The sequence below is a fragment of the Ipomoea nil genome, unplaced genomic scaffold (assembly GCF_001879475.1).
Source record: "Ipomoea nil cultivar Tokyo-kokei standard unplaced genomic scaffold, Asagao_1.1 scaffold1509, whole genome shotgun sequence".
Lineage (NCBI taxonomy): Eukaryota > Viridiplantae > Streptophyta > Magnoliopsida > Solanales > Convolvulaceae > Ipomoea > Ipomoea nil.
In genome coordinates, this window is record NW_017617937.1 from 188,846 (window position 1) to 212,891 (window position 24,046).

The 24,046-nt window shown below is 36.4% G+C and overlaps 4 protein-coding genes across 5 annotated transcripts; 3 read left to right on the plus strand and 1 right to left on the minus strand.

Annotated features, from left to right (window-relative positions):
- The first annotated feature begins 631 nt into the window (after positions 1-631).
- On the plus strand, positions 632-3,137 carry LOC109188953. The gene is made up of 5 exons (XM_019339615.1): positions 632-974; positions 1,115-1,201; positions 2,089-2,238; positions 2,346-2,543; positions 2,676-3,137. Exons 1-5 carry the CDS (start codon positions 768-770, stop codon positions 2,778-2,780), a joined length of 747 nt encoding a protein of 248 aa, XP_019195160.1. The 5' UTR covers positions 632-767; the 3' UTR covers positions 2,781-3,137.
- Positions 2,551-22,656, minus strand: LOC109188951 (SNF1-related protein kinase catalytic subunit alpha KIN10-like). 2 transcript variants are annotated; one of them, XM_019339613.1, is made up of 12 exons: positions 22,419-22,656; positions 20,169-20,362; positions 19,591-19,775; positions 19,325-19,507; positions 19,061-19,192; positions 18,607-18,792; positions 17,917-18,006; positions 17,754-17,837; positions 17,321-17,458; positions 16,830-17,072; positions 16,174-16,316; positions 2,551-2,563 (listed from the first exon to the last, which is right to left on the minus strand). In XM_019339613.1, the coding sequence occupies exons 2-11, from the start codon at positions 20,356-20,358 to the stop codon at positions 16,203-16,205; spliced, it is 1,545 nt and encodes a 514-aa protein (XP_019195158.1). In that variant the 5' UTR covers positions 20,359-20,362; positions 22,419-22,656; the 3' UTR covers positions 2,551-2,563; positions 16,174-16,202. The 2 variants fall into 2 exon arrangements, with proteins under 2 accessions (XP_019195158.1, XP_019195157.1); XM_019339612.1 differs by lacking the exon at positions 2,551-2,563 and having other exon boundaries at positions 15,585-16,316.
- Positions 3,715-9,819, plus strand: LOC109188950 (CSC1-like protein HYP1). Its single transcript, XM_019339611.1, has 10 exons — positions 3,715-4,222; positions 4,310-4,462; positions 4,678-4,741; positions 4,844-5,053; positions 5,374-5,409; positions 5,631-5,929; positions 6,685-6,961; positions 7,279-7,554; positions 7,671-7,904; positions 9,366-9,819. The coding sequence occupies exons 1-10, from the start codon at positions 3,939-3,941 to the stop codon at positions 9,519-9,521; spliced, it is 1,989 nt and encodes a 662-aa protein (XP_019195156.1). The 5' UTR covers positions 3,715-3,938; the 3' UTR covers positions 9,522-9,819.
- On the plus strand, positions 12,347-14,300 carry LOC109188952. The gene has a single exon (XM_019339614.1). It carries the CDS (start codon positions 12,905-12,907, stop codon positions 14,069-14,071), a length of 1,167 nt encoding a protein of 388 aa, XP_019195159.1. The 5' UTR covers positions 12,347-12,904; the 3' UTR covers positions 14,072-14,300.
- Positions 22,657-24,046: the final 1,390 nt, after the last annotated feature.

Below are 24,046 nucleotides of genomic sequence, written 5' to 3' on the forward strand. Positions count from 1 at the left end.
ATTTTTTTTTTTTTTTCTAACACTCATGATTATTTACAAGATAGTATCTGCTCTATACTTGTATCATCACACTACATATATAGTAATTGGCTCATACAACTTTTAGCAGCATATGTAATTACTAAATATTGTACCTTTGAATACAATCTTGCTATTTACTAGATGATGAAATCATGCATACCTTCATCATTACTAAGGGTGTGTTTGGTTGGCAGGTTTAGCACTCAGGTATGAGTATGAAAGTAATTGTTATTGTTTGGTTGATTGGTTTTACTATGGGTTTGGAATATCCCATTAATAGAAAAACTCATTGCCTTAATTTACAAGAGTTTTATCTCATTATTCATCCTTAGCCTAATCATTACTTCCAAACATGCAAAATACTTTCACTAAAACCCATTACTATTACCAAGTATTTGATACCCATCCCTGATTTTGATTTTCATGTGCGAACCAAACACATCCTAAATACCGTTGTAAATTACCATCCTATTAATTTAGTTGGAGTTGAGGTGGTAAGTAAAGCTGAGGAGTCAGCAACGCGTGGGACCGATTTCCACGATTTGGCTCAAAATGGATGCTTCAATGTGCCATTAAATGGTGCCACGTCAGATTGGGAAGCGCTATTAACAGATATGGTTTGTCTTCCATCATCTTCCTCACGTACGCCTCTGTAGCTCATCTCTATACCATCTTCTCTCCTGCATTCTCAGTTCCGTAGTTGGAGTGATTTTTGAATTTTGAGTTGGGGGAAAAGGAGAGCAACGATGGAGGTTGCGGCTGCTGCTTCGTCGTGCCGGAGCAGATTCTTAACGGAATGGTGCCGGAAGCGGGAGCTGAATACGAAGTGGCATTTTAATGCTTTACGGGGGAAACAGAAACCGAAATTGGTGAAGATGAGGACGCAGATGGTGAATGCTTCGACTTACTCTTCCAGAATCAGCACCGACATTCCTCTCTATGAAGTCCCCGGGGTAATCACATCTATATATAACTATGATGTTTGGTTTTGGTACAATGCCTTACATTGAATTGCTAGCGCATCGTTCTATGATTTCTATGTCGGTAGTGGTGGTGTGAAATTGAAATTGAAATGGAACATTTGAAACTGCAGGCTTCGTTTGATCGATATCTGGAGGATAAGCCCCGAGTTTTCAAGGCTATATTTCCAGACAAAAGGAGGAGTCAACAACTCAATGAGGTAGAGTCAACGTCCCCTTATCTATGCCTGCATTTCTACATATTGTCAAGTTTTGTTGATTACAATGCATTTTTGGAGAGTCCTTATCTCCCTTGTTGTAACGATACTGCAATTGTATATAAAACGCTAGGTGTAGTAGAAACAAACTAAGGATAAGAATTAGGGCATATATGGGTGGTGGTTGTAAATCTGCCTTGTCTTTCTAAGGCAGGGGACATACTAATAAGCACAATCTGTCAACACTCATTGGAATAATTTCTCTCTGATTTCTGTGAACCAATCCTCATGTACTTACATAGACACTGACTTGTGGAGTTAAATCATCAAAGGGAGGAGGAGCCCGAAATGGGCGGAACATGATTTTCCTACTAGAAGGGTCCCGGATTGGATTCTTACTACTTAGTAGCATCCTCTGCTGTATGGTTTTGTGGTTTGCGGGCAATTACGATTAATCTGCATCTTGTTTTTGGGTTTTGTAAAATAATTACAATTCTGTATTGGTCTAGATGATGTTTATGTGTATGTGGAATAATTATACAGGGTAAAGGAGGAACAAGAAGAGGTATAGTAGAAAGTAAAACTTTGATAAAAAACAGCATGCACTTCATCATGAGAAGTGCATAAGTGCTTAATGTAGTATGCTCGGTATTGTGATGGCTGAGTATTAGTTGCATTCAGGAGGAATGGAGAAACCACATGCTACCCTACCCATACAGTTCCTATTCCTAACTGTCTGCCAATAATTGACATGAGATTGAGATGTAAATCCCAAGGAATAGGATACCTACTGATGCTAACAGCATGCAGTTCATCATGAGAAGTGCATATTTGTGCTTAATGTAGTGTATACTCATGAATTGTGATGGCTGAATATTAGTTGTATCCAGGAAGAATGGAGAATCCACATGCTACCCATAGAGTTCCTATTCCTAACCGTGCTGCCAGTAATTGACATGAGATTGCAATGTAAATCCCAAGGGATAGGATACCCGCCTGGGGTTCCTACTGATGCTTCTAAGGTCCTTGAGCTTGACATTGTAAGTATCTTGGTAAACCTCATCATAGTTTCAGTCATTGAATCCCCGTTTCCTCTAAACTTGATGCAGAAAATTAAACAAACTACTCATTCCATATTATTGTGCAGATCAGATGGGAGCTTCAGGGGCTGGATGACATGCTGAAGCCATCTCAGTTCTCACTTGGCGTTAAAGGCGCCCTATACCCCGACAGACGTGGACTGAGAAGCAGGCTTAAGGGCCAGCTGCAGTTGAGTATAAGCTTTGTTCTTCCTCCTGTGCTTGCTCTGGTCCCTGAACATGTTCGTCAAGATGTCGCAGAGTCGGTTAGATTCTCGATCACCACCTTTAAAATTTGTGTTTTTTCCTATCTGTATTACCCAAAAGAATTCCTATACCTGCAAATTAAAATCTTTCTGACCCACATTTTTGTAAATAATTATATTAATTCTGCGTAGGTTCTAAAAAGACTAGTGGAGAACATGAAGACCAAAGTAAATGGTAGCTTGCTTGCAGATTATAGTGAGTTCAAGAGGGAAACCTCAAGATCGAGTTTAGTCTGAGGTGAGGTGTTGTTTAAACTTTAAAGCAGATGATAGAGTTTAGTCGACACAACTACATATTGAATCCCCGTAGGAATTGAATCAGACAAGATCGAGGTTGAGAACTCAAAAGTTCTGAAGACTTTTAGGATGCAGATCAGAGACTCTCAATATGTGTACAATTTGAGTAGATTTCATTTCGGATGTCGGACCTTAATTACACTGTAATGAATATTGTTCATATATGTTTTCAACATTGTTCATAGTCATGACGAATGTTTTTTCTTAGATATACAGTTATCACGTCATTTTATTTGATGTGTGATGTTATACCCATCTCAATGTATTTAAAGAGAATAATACTTGGGGTCTCGCAAATAGTGGGTGTATACTTGTAATTTCATATAAATAGTACAAGTGACTTTCATTAAAAAACAAAAAAAAAAAAAAAAGAATAATTTAATGACCCAACCAAGTTGGTTAAAATATTACCTTTGTGACTACAAAATTTTAAGTTTTAACTTCTATGCTAATGATATGTAGTCTAGTAACATTTCGAATCTTGGTAGGGACGGTATTAACTCTTTGGATCATTTTGTAATTTTATTTAGTTATTAACTGGTCAACTATTAATAACTCCACTCAGTTAATCAGATTAATTATTTAGTAATTACAAAATGATTTTAAGCTCAACTCTAGTTGACTTATCTGTTTGATAAGCTATTGACAATTTTAGTTAGTTTACTTCTTCTATCAATTCGAGTTATAGAACAAATTTTTCTCAAATAATAATCCAGAATTTCCATAATAATAATAATAATAATAATAAAAGTCTTAACATTTTGTATTGAATATGACACGTGTGATAAAAAATATGACACGTACAGTAATATGACGACAGGTTGACTGAAAGGCGTGTAGCGAAATTTCCAGTTAGCGTGCCGCGAGTATCGCAACTCTCAAATCTCAAAGTGAACTGAGCCCCGCCCCCGCTTTCTTCCATAGCTTATTTTGATTCCTCTTTAGAAAAGAGAAGAAAGTAAGAAAGGAAGCTGTGTATTGATATTGATGCTTCTGCTCAGCAATCACGAATTTGTTTACCGTCTAGGGTTCATGGTTGCTTGTAGTTGTTTTGACTTTTGAATTCGACTTAGCAGCTGCTGTGCTCAAGGATTGCGAATGATGCTTTTCTCTGCGCTTCTTACTTCAGTTGGAATCAACCTCGGCCTTTGCGTCTTGTTCTTCATTTTGTATTCTGTACTGAGGAAGCAGCCGGGCAATGCCGACGTTTATGCTCCGCGCTTACTTGCCGATGGGAAATCTCAGCGGAGAGTTCATTTTGACTTGGATAGATTACTGCCGTCTGCTGGTTGGATTACAGGGGCCTGGCGACCCTCAGAAGCTGAGCTCTTGTCGGTTTCCGGTTTGGACGCTGTAGTTTTCATGCGAATTTTTATATTCAGGTATTAAAGTGTGTATTGGCATATTTTGGTGATCATCTTCTGCTAACTGCTAATTTGGTTTTTGTTTTATCTCGATAAATCTTTCAGCTTTAAAGTGTTTGCATTTGCTACGGCAGTTGGGGTCTTCGTTCTCCTTCCCATCAATTACATGGGGAATCAGCTTAGTCTTGATTTTACTGACCTACCAAACAAATCCCTGGAATCATTTACTATTTCAAATGTTGGTGATGGGTCAAACAGGTGATTACATAACAGTAGCAATGGAATTCCAATGGAGTGAAACATGTTTAGATGACAAAAGCATAAATGCCAAATTTAATGTGTAAATCTTTCTGTACATGGGCAACTCACCAGTATTCAATGAGTTCCCAAAATTACTCATAGAGTGAAATTTAGTTCTAGGTAGCAATCATTTGACTGTAAAACTAAAAGTTGTCTCTTTTGGTCTTTCTAAGGTTATGGATTCACTTCTCTGCTATGTATGTGTTCACGGTGTTTGTTTGCTATCTTCTTTATGCTGTGAGTATTTCACCCATCTTTACTTATTTTATGGTTACTTGTTGCTGAATGATGTGAAACTCAACTTGTTGCTGAGAATCTGAGATGCTATATAATTTGCAGGAATATGACTATATTTCATCAAAAAGGCTTGCTTCTTTCCATTCATCAAAACCTAAGCCACATCAATTTACGGTTTTAGTTAGAAGCATTCCACCATCCCCAGGGAAAAGCTACAGTGATGTTGTTGAGAGCTTTTTCACGGAGTATTATCCTTCTACATATCTCTCCCACTGTGTTGTCCGCAGAAAAAACAAACTCAAAGGCCTCATTGTAAGATTTTAATGTGGCATATTTAACCATCATTCAATGGATATGAACCACTCCATAATATTGTCTATGATTTTATTCTTTTTATGTAACTTTGAATGATATGTTTATTTGATACGTTCATTGTAAGACTTTAATGCTAATGATGCAAAAATGTTATTGCACTATATTAATTAAGGAATGAACTGCAGAATGATAGACTTTAATTCATTCTTTGCCTTGATAATTAGGGATTTATAGCAACTATATACTTGCATTTTAGATGCTAACTATATTTCCCGTTTCTTTCAATGCATCTAAGTTCTGTGCAATATGCATTGCAGAGTGATAGAGCGGAACAATCTTCAGTGGTGGTAAAGGTAATTTTGAAACCTCTATGATTGTTCTATTAGCCATATAACTTGTTTTTGAAATATCTAATATTTGGCATTCAGTGTAGTGTACTGAGTTATACTATGCTCGTTTGTATGGATTTGATTTGTTGTCGACAAACATATACAGTTATCCCTTCATTTTTTAACTTCAGGCTTTATGAGAACATCTAATTGTTTGTTATTGACTAAACCTTCTTTAATGTTAGGAAGTGGCAGCGGCCTTTGTATCTTTCAAAACACGGTTTGGGGCAGCAGTAGCTTTGCACATTCGGCAAGGCATAAAGCCCACAGAATGGGTTACTGAGCCAGCTCCAGATCCAGAGGATGTATATTGGCCCTTTTTTTCAGCATCATTTGCTCAAAGATGGTTGTTCAATGTTGCTGTTTATATTGCATGTGTTGTTCTCACAGTTCTGTTCCTTGGACCTGTTCTCCTAGTGCAAGGTCTTACCCATCTGGAACAGCTGGAGATTTGGTTTCCCTCTCTAAAAAGTGTATTGGAAGTGTAAGTATTCAGTTCTATTGTCTTAGTTTCATGCAACTCACCGGTTTAAGTTTCATTGCAATCTCAATTCTCAAATGTATCCATGTGACATGTATATTTCTAAATTCTAACCCTTGGGTGTTTAGTTGGATGGAGAACTTTTTCCTTCCTTAAATTTGAGGAAAATTAGATTTTCCTATGTTTGGTTCATGGAAAACTTTTTTTCATGGGAAAATGTTTTCCTCGAGAATGAGGAAAAAGTTTTCAACTCCTCCCCCTTGGTATTTTATTTTTCATGGAAAATTAGTAGGACAAATTTTGCCCTCTAGAACTTTAATTACCATTATTATTATTATTATTATTATTATTATTATTATTGTTATTATTATCATTATTATTGTTGTTATTATTATTATTATTATTATTATTATTATTATTATTATTATTATTATTATTATTATTATTATTATTATGTAGGGGTATATTGGTCTTGATACTCATTATTCTTTATATTTCCAAACCCAACCAAACAATGGAATCAATATTCCCAGTAATTTCTTTTCCACCGACCAAACCATGTAATTAATCTTCCTGATAATTTCTTTCTATGGAATTTCAATTCCATTCTTCAAATATTTCCGCGAATCAAACAGGCCTAGTTCCTGTTTATCTTTACCATGTTTATTTTGTGGTGCTCTCGCGTTGAATAGCTTAGCCATTTTGCTGCAATAATACATGCATCTCTAAATGTAATCTTTTCTTTGACTTTCATGCAGAAAATTTGTTAGTCAAGTGATTACAGGATATCTGCCTAGTCTCATTCTTCAGATGTTTCTCTCACTAGTGCCACCCATTATGATGATTTTCTCATCCATACAAGGTTATATTGCACTGAGTCAGATTGGAAGAAGTGCGTGCTTCAAAGTTCTGTGGTTTACAATTTGGAACATTTTCTTTGCAAATGTTTTATCTGGGTCGGTTCTTTACCGTGTTAAAATATTTCTTGAGCTGAAGAACATCCCTAGCATATTAGCCGTAGGAGTTCCGAGTCAGGTAAGTGCATACTGGTCATCAATGTTGTAGAAGGCTCTAGGTGCTAGTCGGGCACTTGGGGGTACCTAGCGTAGGGGCGCCTAAGCCGATTTTTACAACAGTGCTGGTCATTGACTTGAATTGTTTAATAAAAATTTAAAATCTTCTCTGAGAATTTTTGACTGTCAAATAACTTGTTACAAAGAACAAACTCAACCTTGAGAAACACAGAAGTAAGAAGGATGATAAAAGAAATCTTAGAAATAGGAACGAGATTGCACTTTTGGTATTTTGCTAAATATCAATATTTCTTTCCCTCTTTCCTTTTGTTTTGGCAGGCATCTTTCTTCATTGCCTATGTTGTGACATCTGGATGGACCAGCACAGCCTCTGAAGTTTTTCGGCTAAAACCTTTTCTTTCAAGTTTTTTTAAGAAGAGGTTTTGCAAAGCATCTAATGAAGATTTTGAGGTTCCATCAATGCCATACCACAGAGAAATTCCACGACTTCTTTTATTTGGTCTTGTTGGTGTAATATACTTCTTCTTAGCGCCCCTAATCTTGCCATTTATTGTTCTTTACTTCTGTTTGGGATACGTCATTTATCGCCACCAGGTTGGTAGATTACATACTGCTCCTAGACTCCTAAATTGCTCAAATATTTTTCTATTTATGTAACTTTATATTGGATTTATTCTTTTTATTATTATTATTATTATTATTTTTTGCAGCTACTAAATGTATACGCACCCAAATACGAGACAGGTGGACAATTTTGGCCTATAGTGCATGATTCAACAATAGTTTCATTGATTCTGATGCATGTTATTGCCATTGGAATATTTGGGTTAAAGAAGCTTTCATTAGCTTCCAGCTTAACCATCCCTCTTCCAATCCTCACTCTTATTTTTAATAGCTACTGCCGGAGAAGATTCTTACCGATATTCTCGTCTTTTTCCGCTGAGGTATGTCTATCATGAAAGTAATTTGCTTATTTACTAAGGTTATAAAGTAATTTGCTTATTTGCTAAGGTTATAATATTGTTTAGAACTGCATCACAGTACACGTATTAGTAAACAGTCCCCATGTTTTATATCCTTTCCCTCACCCCTAAATCATGATTACACACTCCAACTGCTATATTCTGTATGTTAAGAGTCCCACATTGAAGATATAAGAAAGTGCACATGTGTTTATAAGGGCAATTTATATCGTGCATCAGGGCGCGCATTGCATTGTGCGCCCTGATGCAAAACGACGTCGTTTTACATAATTGTATAAACAAATACACATAATTGTATAAACAAACACACATAACTGTATAAAAAAATACACATAATTGTATAAATAAATACACATAATGATATAAACAAATACACATAATCACATCAACTCCCTTCCGCGCCTCTCAAAACGACGTCATTTTGGGAGGTGCAGGGTATAACGATTGGTTTATAAGGTCATGGGTTACACTTGCTAATTGATTGGATTTAATCTTTAGTGTGCATTGGCCCATGTGCATTATAGCCCATTTAAGTGTCATTGGCCTAAGCCTACTTGTACTTGTTCGTTTCGCGTTCCGCAAAAAGATAAAGATATTTATACACTCAAATATGTGAAAATGTTATTTAATTTTATTTTATATACACTATAGTTTCATTAAAACACAACTACATGATCATTTCGATATAACTACAGCTTCATTGCACAATATACAATCAAATATGTGAAATCTTATTCAGTTTCATTTTATATACACTGCAGTTTCATTTCAACTCTACGACAATATCATTTTGATATAACTACAGTTTCACTGGGTAATATACACTCAAATATGTGAAATTGTTATTCAGTTTCATTTTGTATACACTGCAGTTTCATTTCAATACAATTCATTTTTTCACTTGATAATATAAAAATAATACGTGAGGCGTCAGCCATCAGTTTAGATACACTATAGTCTCAGTTGGTAATTAATACACGAAACATGCGCGCTCCGTTAACTGTAACGGCGTGCTGTTTCTTTACTTAAAGAAACGGCACCGTTTTTTACCGCGGTGCACATGCACCGCAGTCCACGATATAATTGCTGTACTTGTTTTCAAGTGGTCAACAGGTAAGAAACTGAATTAACAAATCTTGATCTTGACTTCTTGACTAGCAAAATTGTGTTTTAGTGATGATAAAAGCAACATACTTCACGTTAGATTGCATTGCATTTTATATTTAATTATTTATTATTGAATAAATGGTAGCCATGGCTGAAAAAGCTTATGGAAGTCTTAAAGCTAAATGCGTTTTTGTTCAGATCGATTACAAGCTTCTCAATGAATTCCGACTTGGCTGCCTTAACTATTTTCTTTTCTTCCTCGAATGTTTAGCTAACTGTTTCCTGTCCTGCCATGGATTGTTTCTTATGATACAGAGTTTAATAATGAAGGACAGAAGTGATGAAAAAGATCCTACAGTATCCGCTTTTCACAATGAACTTGCGACTGCCTATGAAGATCCATCTCTAATGCCAGCCAGTTATACTGGAAACAATAACACACATACAACTCCACTTCTCCATACGCTATAGGCCGACAGTCGAAAGGTAAATGGTTAAAACTACAAATCGTTGCATGGAAGCTGTGGTCACTTGGAAGCTGTGGTCACTTGTAACTTGTAAGGTACTCTGCTAGAGAGATACCGAAGCTGTGGAGGAGAAAAAGTGTTTTTTGTGTGTTTTCTCTGCCCTACACCATTGTAAAATATTTGATATTCCATGCGTATTTCATTTACTTTCTATTGACATTAAGCTTTTATTGTACACTGTCTTATGTAATTTACAGGTTTTTTTTTTCTTTGTATGTATACCAGTCATGCTTTCATTTTCAGTTCCATTTTCTCCCTCCCAACTGGAAATGTTCATCACAACTGCAAGCAATGATTCATCACTGTACAGTTGAATGTCCATTTTACTTGCTGAGTCTTAACCTACCAAATGGTCATCATAGTGCCTGTAATCTGTCTTAAAATATGCATCTTATTGTTTGATGATTTCCATTTGGCTATGTCATATGCTTAAGCTAATAAAGCAATTGAGTCACATCTGTAGTGCCAGAAGTTTGACATTTTTTGCTTGAAATTTTATGCTTCTCATCTTCCCAACATGCATTTTAAATATACCAACATTTTTTTTTAAGATGACAAGGGAAACTTCACAAACTATCGAGGGTTCGAATCCGCCTCTTTCCTTTTTTGCAACCCTTTCGGGTGTAGATAAACTTTATCTTGTGGCCTTAGCCGGTAAAGGACAACAAATAAGTAAATCAAGGTTATTCATAGTTGACCGGTTCAAACTAAGAAGGCAAGGATTCGAACTCATGAACTTGTTGTTATAAATATAGATCTCTTGCCATCTTGGCCGGGTTATCCCACCAAGATTCTCTTCTTGTTGACATGGTGCTTTGTCACCAAAATCTAATATGATCCTTGAGTCACTATCTTATGTAACAACCTTATTTGTGACCCAAGAGTGTTTCTTTTTCTTTTTTTGGGTTGATGAGGAAAGAGGGGGGCATTGTTGTATATGGGTTGGGTTTTCTTTTCCAAACTACATAGGTGTCTGCATCCTACGAAATGCAACTCTTCTTAGGGCCTTGCTATTATACGTGAATTCGAGCGAAGATTTTTAGATTTTTTTCCTTTTACATATTGCATTGATATTCACATCTCGCAAGATGAGACGAATTCAACTAACCTTTCATCAACTCCATTCAAAACAAGTCTCTGAAGGGCATTGCTTTAAACACATGAATGGAGCTCAATCAAGACTTTTTCAGTCTGCTTGTTATTACCCACATATATTACCCTGAGTATGACTTAGGGTATGATTTGAAAATGGGAAATTTGGAATCTTTTGGTATATGCGGCTGAAATACGCCACGGTGAATGAGACTAATGGATCATTGCTGAGCGTCCAGGTGGAGAAAGAAGAGTGGGCATTGACATTTTCTATTCTTTGAACTAATCAGACAGCAGCATTAAGAGTTGTGCTTACGGCTGCGTTACAAGAGAATCAAATGAATAACACCAGCAGATAAAACATGGAATTGAAGACAGGTACTTCTTGTTGTGGTTGGCGTCCTACACTTTATTTTGTGTGGTTTCCCTTTCTGTGTATGCATTTCCTCGTACGTGAATATCATGAAGGCATGATCTGAGTTAACCTAGCATATTCCTTGAAAACCCTTCCTTAAAACGGCAAATATCGTCCCACATAAGTTACTAACGAAAATTTGGATCGATATTTAAGATACCGAGTCAAACTTAACTTTTGTGACGGAGTTAGAGCTTGGATTTGTAACAACACATCCAAGAACCTAGTAAGTAGTATTTTTTTTTTTTTTTTGGTGACAAGAGATACCTGTAGGCTGCACAGGGTAAGCCCGCTTTATTACCCTAGCCAGCGAAGGACCATAAGGTAAACCAATCAAGGTTGTGGACCAGCTTAAATGCTTAAACCAAGAAGGTCAGTAGGTCACTCTCACTGTGAATTGAACCTGAAACCTTGCGGTTACCAAGGCAACCGCTCTACTAACTTGGTTGGAGTTGCTCAAAACAGGTGACTTGTTTTGTGTGATATGCTGAGGCTGAACAGTCACAGATGTATGCATCCATTGGAAATTTCAGAGATGGAAGAATGGCAGAAATTGTTAATAGTAGTTGTTGCTGTCAAGCAGAGAGTAGAGGGCAATCTATGCTCACTGTTGCGCCGCTTTGAAGAAATCGTTTTCCTTGTCCTCCATCAATCACTGACAAATGGAAACATATGCATTTTAATCTCTTGTTTTTTTCTCTTTTACTATGGTTAATAATACAATGCTCTGCAATTGACCTTTCTGTGCACAAGGTGAGAGTGACATCCAAACAGTTTTACTCCCCCCACAGAGGTGAAAACTGGAAACAGCTTTTATACAGTTTTATCTAGTGAAAGGAAGTGCCACCATGCTAAGGTTGACAGATAATATAATTGCAAGGTCGGAAAATCAACACTTGTGGCGGTGTGCCATGTTAAAGAGTTATGGGGTTTAGCCTTTTCCCTTTGATTTACGGGGAAGTCAGCACCCGAAGGTGCATTCTAGGTGTAACCCGCCTTGTGACATTAGCCTACAACAACGAGATAAACCAACCTATACTGTCTTTGCTGACCGGCACAAATAAAAAAGGCTAATAAACAGTTCTCACCGAACTTGAAACTTGTGATTACCAAGCCAACTGTCCCCAGTTAAGCTTTTTCCCCGAATAAGAGTCATCTGCAGGAGTGGCTGAGGCCGAAACCGGATTAGTCTCAAATGCTGTATGCAAGATGCAGAAACACAAACCATATTGCCCACCCTGTGAGATTGTATTAGTGACAGCAGTAAAAATTGCAGCTGCAAATTTCACTTGAAACAGTGATGCAGTGAAAATGGACGGATGAAGAAGTCATTTTCATGCTGTGATGATTTCAAGGTTTTTTCCCCTTCAAGATTGAAAAAATCACTTAAAAACTAGTGATAGGTGACATGATCTTGAATTAATTATTGCACATATAACAGTAATAAGAGACAAGTTGTATAAGAAAATAAGAAAGAGGAAACATTTCATGACAGAGAAGACAGAATCTTAAAATAATGAAAATGGAAGAGTAGGCCAGAAAACAATACTAATAGTATATTTACACACCACACTGAAAACAATATCTTTATATTATGCATAAGAGCCCTCCATATGTAACAATGAAAAGATTGAAAATGAACAAATTGTATGTTACCTTTTCTTTTGTCAGCTATAATTAGTCTGATATGCCCTTTGACATGATCTCCCCTCTCTGGATATAAATATGTGTTGTGTGCATATCAGCTCAGCAGTAAGCATAAGCTAGAAAACACTCTCAGATCATCCCCGAGAACCGCGAGAAAGATCATTACAGATAGAATGGCTAGGAAGAGAAAGGGTAGTGAAGGTTTGGATGAAGGGAATGTTGCAGCATGGGAGGAGGCAGCGTTGGGGGGCGGTAGGAGGGCACGGAAGAGATTCGTGGGGGTGAGACAAAGGCCATCAGGGAGATGGGTGGCTGAGATTAAGGATACCATTCAGAAGATAAGGGTGTGGTTAGGGACCTTTGACACAGCTGAGGAGGCTGCAAGGGCTTATGATGAGGCGGCCTGCTTGCTGCGAGGAGCCAACACGCGAACCAATTTCTGGCCTTGCTCCTCATCATCTTCTTCAGCCCCAGCTCTGCCATCAAAGATCACAAACCTGCTTCTCACCAGGCTGAAAGCGAGAAACAATTCGTTAGCTGGGAATGGTGCTCCCTCTTCTGCTCCTGCCTGTTTTCAGCAGGTGAATCAAGTGCAGGATGATGAGTGCAGAGATGAGGCAGCTGAGTTTTCTGAATCACACTTCACTGATTATCTCAATGATCCTGATGATTGCACTGCTGAAAGCTCCATGATTATCCCAGAAATCAGCCTCGAATCGTGCAATTTAACAGAGACTGTTAACAGTTGTGGAGCCACAGAACAAGGCTGTAACTATGAGAGTCAAAATTGTGCAGTTCAAGTTCATGATGAAGCAGAGGAAGAGGAGGAGATCGAGGAAGAAGAAAACAGTGATGATCTTAGCGTTGTAGACTTTCAGTTCGTCGATGAAATCGGATCGTGCTACTTTTCGCCATTTGAGATGGCGGAGGAGATTTCAGAATCAATGGAGCATCAGCAGGCAGTCTACGGGGAAGGGGAAGGGGAAGAGCTATCTATGATTAGCGAGACGATGAAGAGGATGAACTATGAGAGAAAATTCTCAGCTTCTCTCTACGCCTTCAATGGCATCACGGAATGCTTAAAGCTGAAGCTCAAATCCGGGCGTGAAAGGTCCGATCAACTCTCCAGGCTCAGAAACGCATGCAAAATGAGCAGAGAAAAGGAGGAGATGAAGAAGGATGAAGAAAAGGAAGAGATTGTTGTTGAGAAGAAGGAAGAAGAAACAGGAGATAATGCTTCTTCTTCTCCTTCTTCTTCTTCTTCGTCTTCAACCGCTTTCGACAACGAATCCTCCATGTGGAGCTCCATTGATCTTCCACCAATATGCTTTGTTACTTAAACTGCGAATCCTATCATTTTTAGTTATCTTCGGTGCTTTTAACTATAGGTACTAAGTTTCCATTGTGTTTACGCAGAGAAGGGTTTCGTCCTCCATTAATGGAGTCGCATGTATGTTACCTTCCTCACATGTGTTTGACTGTAGCATTTGTTTTTGCTTCTGCAATCCTGATTTGAATTTGATCTCCATGCTTCAATCTAATGAAATTATGTTGGAATTTCTTGTCTTCTTCGGAGTATCTTTGATCATGAATTTTTTATTTTTTGGGAGTAAGTATCATTTTTCTTCTTTTGTAAATGGAATATGTCAAGGTCAGGTCGCTTTCAAGTTTCTTGGGGTTGTCGACGATTTCTCCATAACAATTACAAATTCTATCGAGTATGCTCTAATTTAAGTAAATAATAATAATAATAATAATAATAATAATAATAATAATAATAATAAAACAACAACAAATTTAGAAAAGAAAGAAAGCTGCCCGAAATGAATGAATTTTTGAGTTAATATCTAATTTAGTCTTGAATATAGTGATTTTTCTAGGCTGTTAGAATTAAAGACTAAATCGAGAAAAATCACTACAGTCAATGATTAACTTGGGTAAAACTACTATAATCGAAGATAAAATTAAGTATTAATAGATGTGAAATTACCAAATTATTTTAACAGATGACTCAATTAAGTACAAAATGTTATTTATAATTTTTGGGAAAAAAAAAACTGATATAGTCGAAAACTAAATTAAATATTAACTCATGAATTTTCATACCAAAAGGAAGAGATGAAAAATTTCACCATTATTTAAAAAATAAATTTAATTGTCTAATTAAACAATGACATGTCCAAAGAAAATATAAGAGTGTATAACATTATTAGAAAGTTTATAATGAGTAAAAAATGAGTATTGTAATCATGGTTGTAAAATTCGGCCGCACCATTTTCACCCTTAGGCATCACCTAGTAAGCTGACTCGGCCGAGTTATTATCATTTTTTTTTTAATTTTATTTATTGTTTTTTTACTTTTTTATATAATTCTACCCTTAGGCATCACCTAGTAAGCTGACTCGGCCGAGTTATTATCATTTTTTAAAATTTTATTTATTGTTTTTTTACTTTTTTATATAATTCTAAAGTCATGTGTAATAACCTTTTATTTGTGTGTGTTTCTGTGTGTATATATATATATATACAAATACACAATACACTCGCACAACCTTGTTTTAAAAAATAAAAAATAAAAAAATGTGTCTTCCACCTAAACGCACCTTTTGACGCCCAATTAGTGCCTAACGTATTTCACAACCTTGGTATTAATAAATATCGTCATTTTAATAATTAACTGATCAAGGAGTAGATAGTTGTAATGAATAATTGCGTACATACCAGCGTTTGTGTTAATAAAGTGAACATATTTACCCCTAATCTGGTAGTCATCATAAAGCCAGCAGAGAAGAATGCTATAGCAGTTATAAATGTTAACTTGTCGTAACTAAATAAAAAGCCAGCAAAGAAGAATGCTACAGCAGTTTTAAATGTTAACTTGTCGTAACTAAATAAACAACCTTGACCTTGACAACCTACGATCATGTTAACTTAAAGACTACTAAACTTGTATTACAACAATCATTCTAAATGCTCTTTCTATTCATCACATGTAGCAAGAGAATAAAAATAGATCAACCAGTATTAACAATAACTACACTTTGTCATGTACTGGTTTTTAGGCCATATAATAGCAGCAAAGAAGGATAGTCTTGGTGGTTTTCCGGGGTGCAGCTGCCATGTAAGCCCTTAGTTTTAGTCTCTACATAGTTAGACAAGCAAAGCAAACTGCCGATAACACCAAAGACTATCATAGTTGGAAATGAAAAGCAATTTGGGCAAAAGCCACAACTCCTAGTGAGTCGGACAAAAATATTGGCTTGGCACCATACTCACCTCTGAATATCAGGGTGGCACAATTCAGATAAAAGAGAAAGAAAATCAGGTTTAGTCGTTTAGACCGTCACCGTTATGCTGACTGAATGTAAAAGTTAAGGGGAAACAGAAAATAAGGAGGCTGTTAATTGCAATTATGTACAGCATTAATGATATCCTCCTCCACCACCACATGTTTATACTCTCAGCCTGTCTTCACAGCACTCTAAGCTGAGCAAGGAAAGCAGCACAAAGATCCAGGAAGAGGAGCTGTGGCCCCTGAACCTTTTGCAGGTCCAATAGGTACTTATTGTCACGAGTTTTGTAGAGCTGTAAAAGTATTCACAATACTCAACAAATCAGGACCAATTCTTGGAACCATTAATTTTTTAATTTTTTTTCACGGATATACTAAATGAGATAATGTGATCAATGCAAGACACTTTCCATGTAATCACTTCAATTGATAGCAGCTATTGGCTTGAAATATAATGAAATCTCTTCTAAAGATCATAAGCACATTGTTTACAGAGTTGTATTCTCTAAAATTTCAAATTCCCTTTTTTTGTAATTCTTGCATCCATTTAAGTAACTCAGGCTTGGCATCATATCAGAAACAGAACCTCTCATATAATCTGTGTTTCAATTGTACTATTCTAAGCTTTATAAAAGATACTCAGTCCTAGTGAGTCTAATTACTTCAGCACCAATATCCAGTGAAGTATATTCATAACCCTGCACCCACCAACTCTTCCCCACAACAGGGAATAGCAACTACATTGAACAGTTATGGAAACTACACAAATTAATCAAACACACATGATACAATAGAAATTTTATTACCTGAACTTCAAATTTGACCACATTCGCTGCTCTAGAAATGCCATGATTTTCTATGATAGTAGATTCATCTTCAAAGAAATTATTATTGTGCAATGAATTGTTCACTGAACCTTCATGCTGACCAGGTATGCTGGGAATCCACCTGCATTTCATGTTGTAATGCCCAATTTTTTTCCAACACACATTTAGCTCTTGTAGGGCTTTAAGAACTTCAGTCATTATTTCACGTGGATGAGCCCGGGACTACCAAAAGAATCAAAATTTAAAATCAATAATTTTTCTAATAATAAATATCAAAATTAATTTTTTTATCAATCACAACATATACAACTGAAATAGGAATGAGAAGAACCATCTAGACTGCAAGGTTGTACATGTAGGGTGCAATCTACTCAAATCCAACCCTTGCTTTTGATATGATGACAAAACTACTCCTTTAACATTCCAATAAAGTGAATAGGTTAGGTTGCCAAGGAATTCAACCAACTAACCTGGAGCCCAAGAGCCCATTTCCTTTCAACTAGAAACTGTCTTGCACCAACTGGTTGATAATCCATAGTCCCAGGGAAGCGTTGCCCAGAAGGGAATGCCACAAAATCATTTGAGTTCATTTGGTTGAAACCATATTCCTGCAAAAGCACATACAACATCTAAATATTTAGATGTGAGAAAGAACACAGGAAGGCATCGAACCAAATAATATTAACAGTGTTGACTCAGGCTCAAATGTTATTAAGCCCACTAAGCATATCAAAAAGTCAGACAAGAGAAGGCCAGATCCAATTGCACAGCTGAAGCAGAAGCATCAATCATAGAGAGCCCACTGCACCACCCACCCCCACTTAGCCACTCCTCTAGTTCCAAAAACTAAGAAACAAACAAACAAAATTCATCTAATATGTATTATAAGCAAAACCAACGCACCACTGACTCCTGAAATTCAGCACCCAGATAGCCACTGGAAGCACGAAAGCGGTTGTCAAGTAGCAGATAGTAAGCAACAGTTCCCTGAAGCACATGCAGAAAACATGTCAAAATTTGAAGTCTACGAAAAAGCAAAAATAGGTATACAACAAATCAAAGTTACCTCATTTTGAACTCTATTTCGTAGAGACTCAATGATATTGTTTCTTTCGAATCCCATCTTAATCACTTCTTGAAGTATTTCTTCATCAATCTACAATCAAATAATTCAGTCAACTTTCACCAAGACAAATTCTACATAGACACATCCAAAGCAGTAGGATGAAACTTGAAGCTATAAAGTCAACGGAGTACAAGAGAAACATGAATAATGCAGAAACCAGAGCAAGGGCAAAGAGAAACAATTACACAAATACCAAGCATCATGGAAGAAAAATGGAAGCAGCTAGTCTACCTAGCTATTATTTGTATCTAAAAATCTGCTCCACTGTTTACAAACTAAACCCCTACACCAGTCTCATGACTCATTTTTTTACATCCATCATTTTTACACGTCCAACACAAATCACTGGTGCTTAGTACTAATGTTTCTTCACCCTTTCCCGTAGAGAAAGCCAGCAATAATAAATGATAGGTCAGGTCACCAAAGATATATCAGCAACACTGAATTTCATTTAATTGACAGAGTGGGACAATTTGAAGACTTCTCACAATGCCATTTAACATTTAACAAAACTTGCATATCTCAGCCATTAATATAATGAGCAAAATTTTACACACACACTTCAAAGAAAGGAGTAGCAGTGCCACAGTTATAATATAACTTAAAGTGACTGACATAGTTTCAACTTACCTTTTTTGCCTGTTGCATTGTATCTGGAGGAGGAACAGCTAAATAGCGTGGCAGGTGAGCTTGAAACCAAGGGTGCATGCGAATCTCAGGAATAGTCACTCGCTTCATCGGGTCAACTATAAGCATCTTTGGTATCAAATCCCTCGCAGTAGCTGATAAATGACTGGGAAGAGTGTATATCCCACCCTAAAGAATGAATTTGTATGAAGCGAAAGAAAGCATTTCCAATAAAAAAAAAAAATAGCATAGAAACTTTTTCACATAGACAATATCACTCAAATTGAGCTCATTATATTTCAGGTGCTTGCAAAAATAAAGATTGGGCATCACTACAATATTTTAACAGTAAGCATTTGATAAGGTTATCCCATAGATTTCATCAATGCACTACAATCAGAAAGAGAGTAACAACTGAAATAGTATATTAGATCCAAAACTTCAATTATAAAGTTACCTTTATTTTCTTAAAAAGGTTAGGGATATTTTCATCATCAAATGGAAGAGTACCACAGAGAAGAGCATACAAAATAACACCACAGCTCCATACATCTACCTCAGGGCCAGCATACAACTTTCCAGATATAACCTAGAAAGAAGGATACAAACTATAACAATTAGAGCATATTCCACTTACAAATTTCCAACCCCTAATCTGGAGAATTTTTCCTCTTTTGATAAGTAAAAATATCCCAAAATCAAATGCTCAGTGATTCAGTACCTCTGGAGCAGCATAGTTTGGGCTTCCACAGCTTGTCTTCAAGAAATGACCATCACGCATGATGTTACTCAAACCAAAATCAGCAATCTTCACATTACATTTGGAATCCAAAAGCAGGTTCTCAGGCTTAAGGTCTCTATGGACCACCATATTCCTGTGGCAGTACTCCACTCCAGAAATGATCTGCTTTTCAGAAAATCAATGACCCATTAATTTGTGAAATAAAGTAAATATTCATGAAAATCAACAAAAACCAAGCACCTTACCTGTTGAAAGAATTTGCGAGCTTCATCCTCCTGCAAACGGCCCTTCTCTACAATGTAATCAAACAACTCACCTGATTTCACATACTCCATCACAACATAGATATCTGTTGGTGTCTCTATGACCTCGTAAAGCCGTATGATATGAGGATGCATGAACAATCTCAGAATTTTGATTTCCCTTCTAACTGTAAAAAGTCAAGAACATACCCCATATTAACTAAGATGGTAGCTATTATAACAAAGTAAAAATGTCTGAAACAGAGAGCTATTTAATAAATAAATAAAGCAGAACTAGAACAAGCCAAGGATGACCCAAAGCGTCAGAGGTTATAAAAATGAAAGCAGACTTCAGTTAAGTCACTAAACGCCCTTGGGAATATAGTTCCTTAGAGGCAAATCAAAATTGAAAAGGAAAACAGCTCAATGGACGGTTGGATAAGAATAAAGCTTTGCATTAAATTAGCATGGAATCGGTAATAAAGTGGCCAGTGCAAAAAGCAGTTCCGTAAACTACGTTAGAACTGGACCATAATTTGAATGTGTAACAGATAATGAGAAATTAAAGTAAATAGCAGTACCTTTTTCTTCCATTTCCATATTTTTTATCTTTCGGCGATTAAGAATCTTGACAGCAACTTTGTGCCCTGTCAATGCATGTTCAGCTATTTTAACTTTACCGAAGGACCCAATGCCAAGAGTTTTCCCAAGCTTATAGTTCCTCAGGAACGAGTCCACATTACCACCACCTTGGGCACTTGATCCATCCATTCTCCTGTAAAAGAGAGTTAGGTAAGAACCAAAGTAGAATAAACGATGCCTGTTTACTTTATAAACACTTTGTGCATAAGAAAGATACATGAATCACATCCCAATTCAGCTTTTAGGCCCAATATAGTTTAATTTATATAGTAATATAAGTGAGTTCTTTGCCACTTCCACGTTTGGTTCACGGAAAAGGTCTAGAATGGAAAAACATTCCGAGGAATAGACTTATTCCATTGTTTCGTAAGTCATTTTATTCCCGAGAATAATATTCCCAAGAATGAGCTATTCCCCTTGCAAGGGTAATAGCTATTCCGAGGGGGGGAGGGGGGCTAGTATTAGGCTAGGCTATTCCCCAGTTCTCTAGAATACCTTTTTTGGTAATACCTGATTTATCCTTACCTAATTTTATTATATATTATAAAAGATACCTATTTTTATTACGTATTAGTAGTAGAGGTGGTAATAATAATACAATTCTTATCACATTGTTTGGTAAGTCATTTTGACTGCTTATCACATACCTATTCCTTAATTCAACTAAGCACTAGAATAAAATTCCTAAAGTCTATTCATTCGACGAACCAAACAATGGAATAGAATTCCTATTCTATTCCATTCCTTATGGAATAGGATTCCTATTCATTCAAAATTCATTTTGTGTACCAAACTGCATAGACTCATCATTGTAGAATCATAGCCAAAAAATATTCCTATAGAATAAGCTCTGTATATACTGTATGACAAAGTATCCAAAGGATATGCACAAGAAGTGAATATCCAATCTTTTGGAAAAAATCTTTTACTTTATAATGGGTGATCTTCAATGCACATATTTACCATCTCAGCAGATACGACAGATTACGTTAAATAGAAAAGGATCCGAGAAAAAAGAGGAACAAAATAAATACAGTTAATGATTGTCTACCGTGGCATATCACAATATCTGTGGCAATTCAGAAGTGAAAAGAAAGGCTATTAAGTTTGGTGGCACGTGACACTTGCAGTTCAACAGCATTGCAACTATACCAATACAAAATAGGTTTTACCAACAAAGTAGGCTGCAAAGCACATGGCAGTCAAGGAAGCTTGTATAGGATAAGTGTTATTGTGACATTGCTCAATAACAAAAAGTTAATATTATTGCAACTCCATTGACTTCAGTATAATTTCACTCCCTACAATAATTGCTAAGTTTGGCGTCAACACCTTTTTATGTAGCACAGTGAACAAAAATAACATCTGGATGCTCCAGCATTCACTGCTGAAACATTTATAAATCAACAAGCCAAGCATGAATCTACAAAAGGCTTCTCCAAAGAAAATCTATAGAAGAAAAAATTAGTGTTCACTCTTCTTCTAGCTCATAGGGGAAGAGTTTTTGTTCTTTAGGAAGTGCCTGCCCGCTCAACAAAGGACACAGTAGTAGATTTGAACAACTCTGTTGCTTGGAATCTAATATCCTTTTTCATTTTTGGTGAGCAAGTATGTTTCTATAACCCTATCTAATAACCACATCCCATTTCTATGCATCAAAGAAGTTTCAGCTACAAAATTTCCGAATGCTACTAATCGGATCACTTTCATTCTTAGCATACCCTCAAAAGCTATGTTCATCAATCTTATGTTCACAAATCCAAAAACAAAACAATAAAATCTTTTTTGCCTTTTATAAAAATAATAACTCCAGATTAATCAAATTGGAATATCATTTTTATCGAAAAATTCAACGCCAAGCCAAATTGAACAGAAATCCTAATTTCCTTCTCAAAAAATTCACAAAATAGCGCGCATCTTATTGCACCACCGATTGCTTTGTTGCTGTATACTTCAAAAAGCAAAACAACAAAATTAAAATTTTACCGAAAACAAACCAAATCGGTCAAGCTCCTGTTACCACCGCGTTTACAGACAGCAACCCTAGCAACTAAACTACAGATCTGAAGGATTTCGGAAAAAAACAAGATGATTGCAACTTTTCCACAATACTGAACAGTTCTAGGGCATGCACGCCTACCATCCATGCATTTACATCCACATACACACAAACGAATCCGGAAACTCACCGAGACGAAACGAACGGCAGCGAGCTCGGGAGAGAAGAGAATTCCGCGAAATGTATATACTCCTCTCCTATATATTCTTACGGAGTATACTAGGGAGAGAGAGAGAGAGATAGGGGAGTTCGAGAGAGCGCACGTTGAAAGAGTGAACCTCCAACAATGCGGAGAATGTGGCTGGGCAGCAGAAATGAGTTGAGTGCTTTCTGTGTATCGTTAAAATTATGCCCTCGTATTTGCAGATCTTATGATTATTTAATCCTATATTCTAACAAAGCTTTTCACAAATGTCACCTTGCGGTTTACTCACTTGTGCCCTTTGTTTCGGAGATTGTACCATGATTGTTTTTTGTGTTGCGTTATTGTGTTAAAAATTGTCAGATCCACGTCACCAACAATAACAACTAGTAATTTTACTTAATGCACCACGCCACCAACATAATTTTACTTAATAATACGCCAATACAAAAATATTACATAACGTGCTAACTATTATAGCGATCTGGAACGAGTAATTTTACTTAATAATACGTCAATACAAAAATATTACATAACGTGCTAACTATTATAGCGATCTAACGTGTGAATTGACTTTAATTTTCGTTTGAAGTAATTTTATTCGATGGATCAGTAAAAAAATCTTACCTAACAATACTAACCATTATAACGATATATCATGTGAATTGACATTAAATTCTATTTGAAGTGATCTTTCGTAATACATATTAATGAGTCATTCCTTACTTTCAGGGATCATTAAAGCGGTCGTTAAAGTCTTACTACTTAAGGTAATTTATTTCGATGTTTATTAAATAAAAGACAAAATAACTTATTTCTTACAAATGTGTTATTTGGACATAGAGCGAAGGAAGGAAAAAGTAAGAAAAATATAGACAGAATGATCAAATATGCTCATATACTATCAACAAATGTTCAATTACTTTTAAAATAAGATCTAATTGGACACATTTACTTTTAAAATGTTGTTCACTTAGCATTTTTATAGATTTCCCCTAAGTAACCATTCAACAATGCTAACATGAAATTTAAATAAAAATAAGTTGCTGACTTTGTACATTGTTGGCTGTTAAAGTCATTCAAACTCGAAGAAAATCACTACTCTCTCCCTCCTTATCCTCACCGCATCAGCCTTCTCTCAAGATTTCGATCCGAAAACCAACTGCGCCGACAGATTTCATTAACAACTATGTCTCGAATGCACCGACACCGTCTACCTTCCGTACCATGCCAAAATGCAAGAAGTAGAATTCCAGACCCACCCGAAAACGTCAAAGCTCTACCACAACAAATTTTCAAAGATTACCCTAAACGTGATTCATCTGAGGAAGGAGTTATGGGATTTGAGGCAGGGATACTCCAACATACAACGGTAGATAACAAGTTCGAGCATGTAGGTATTGGTACGGTACTAGCTGTGAGAGCCAAGAGGAGCTAGGGGTTTTACGACCGCAGTCATGATTGGGGAGGTACGAGCAAAAGTCGTCAAAGATGGGGTACTAAGAGCAATTAGAGAGGAGGTCGAGGTTGAACCGTGAGGAAAGATGGCGGATGTGGATCATCTGCTTGTTCATTCGATTTCCAAATCAAAATATTAAGAAACAACCACCGCGAAA

What these genes read in the sequence shown, in the direction of transcription:
- LOC109188953 (XM_019339615.1), top strand. Translation starts at nt 768, where the DNA reads ATGGAGGTTGCGGCTGCTGCTTCGTCGTGCCGGAGCAGATTCTTAACG. An exon ending in CTCTCTATGAAGTCCCCGGG is followed by an intron (nt 975 to 1,114) that starts GTAATCACATCT and finishes TTGAAACTGCAG; the next exon opens with GCTTCGTTTGATCGATATCT. An exon ending in GGAGTCAACAACTCAATGAG is followed by an intron (nt 1,202 to 2,088) that starts GTAGAGTCAACG and finishes AGTTGTATCCAG; the next exon opens with GAAGAATGGAGAATCCACAT.
- LOC109188950 (XM_019339611.1), top strand. Translation starts at nt 3,939, where the DNA reads ATGATGCTTTTCTCTGCGCTTCTTACTTCAGTTGGAATCAACCTCGGC. An exon ending in TTTGCTATCTTCTTTATGCT is followed by an intron (nt 4,742 to 4,843) that starts GTGAGTATTTCA and finishes TATAATTTGCAG; the next exon opens with GAATATGACTATATTTCATC. An exon ending in AATCTTCAGTGGTGGTAAAG is followed by an intron (nt 5,410 to 5,630) that starts GTAATTTTGAAA and finishes CTTTAATGTTAG; the next exon opens with GAAGTGGCAGCGGCCTTTGT.
- LOC109188952 (XM_019339614.1), top strand. Translation starts at nt 12,905, where the DNA reads ATGGCTAGGAAGAGAAAGGGTAGTGAAGGTTTGGATGAAGGGAATGTT.
- LOC109188951 (XM_019339613.1), bottom strand. Translation starts at nt 20,358, where the DNA reads ATGGATGGATCAAGTGCCCAAGGTGGTGGTAATGTGGACTCGTTCCTG. An exon ending in CTCGCAAATTCTTTCAACAG is followed by an intron (nt 19,508 to 19,590) that starts GTAAGGTGCTTG and finishes TCTGAAAAGCAG; the next exon opens with ATCATTTCTGGAGTGGAGTA. An exon ending in CAATGCAACAGGCAAAAAAG is followed by an intron (nt 18,007 to 18,606) that starts GTAAGTTGAAAC and finishes ATTTGATTGTAG; the next exon opens with ATTGATGAAGAAATACTTCA.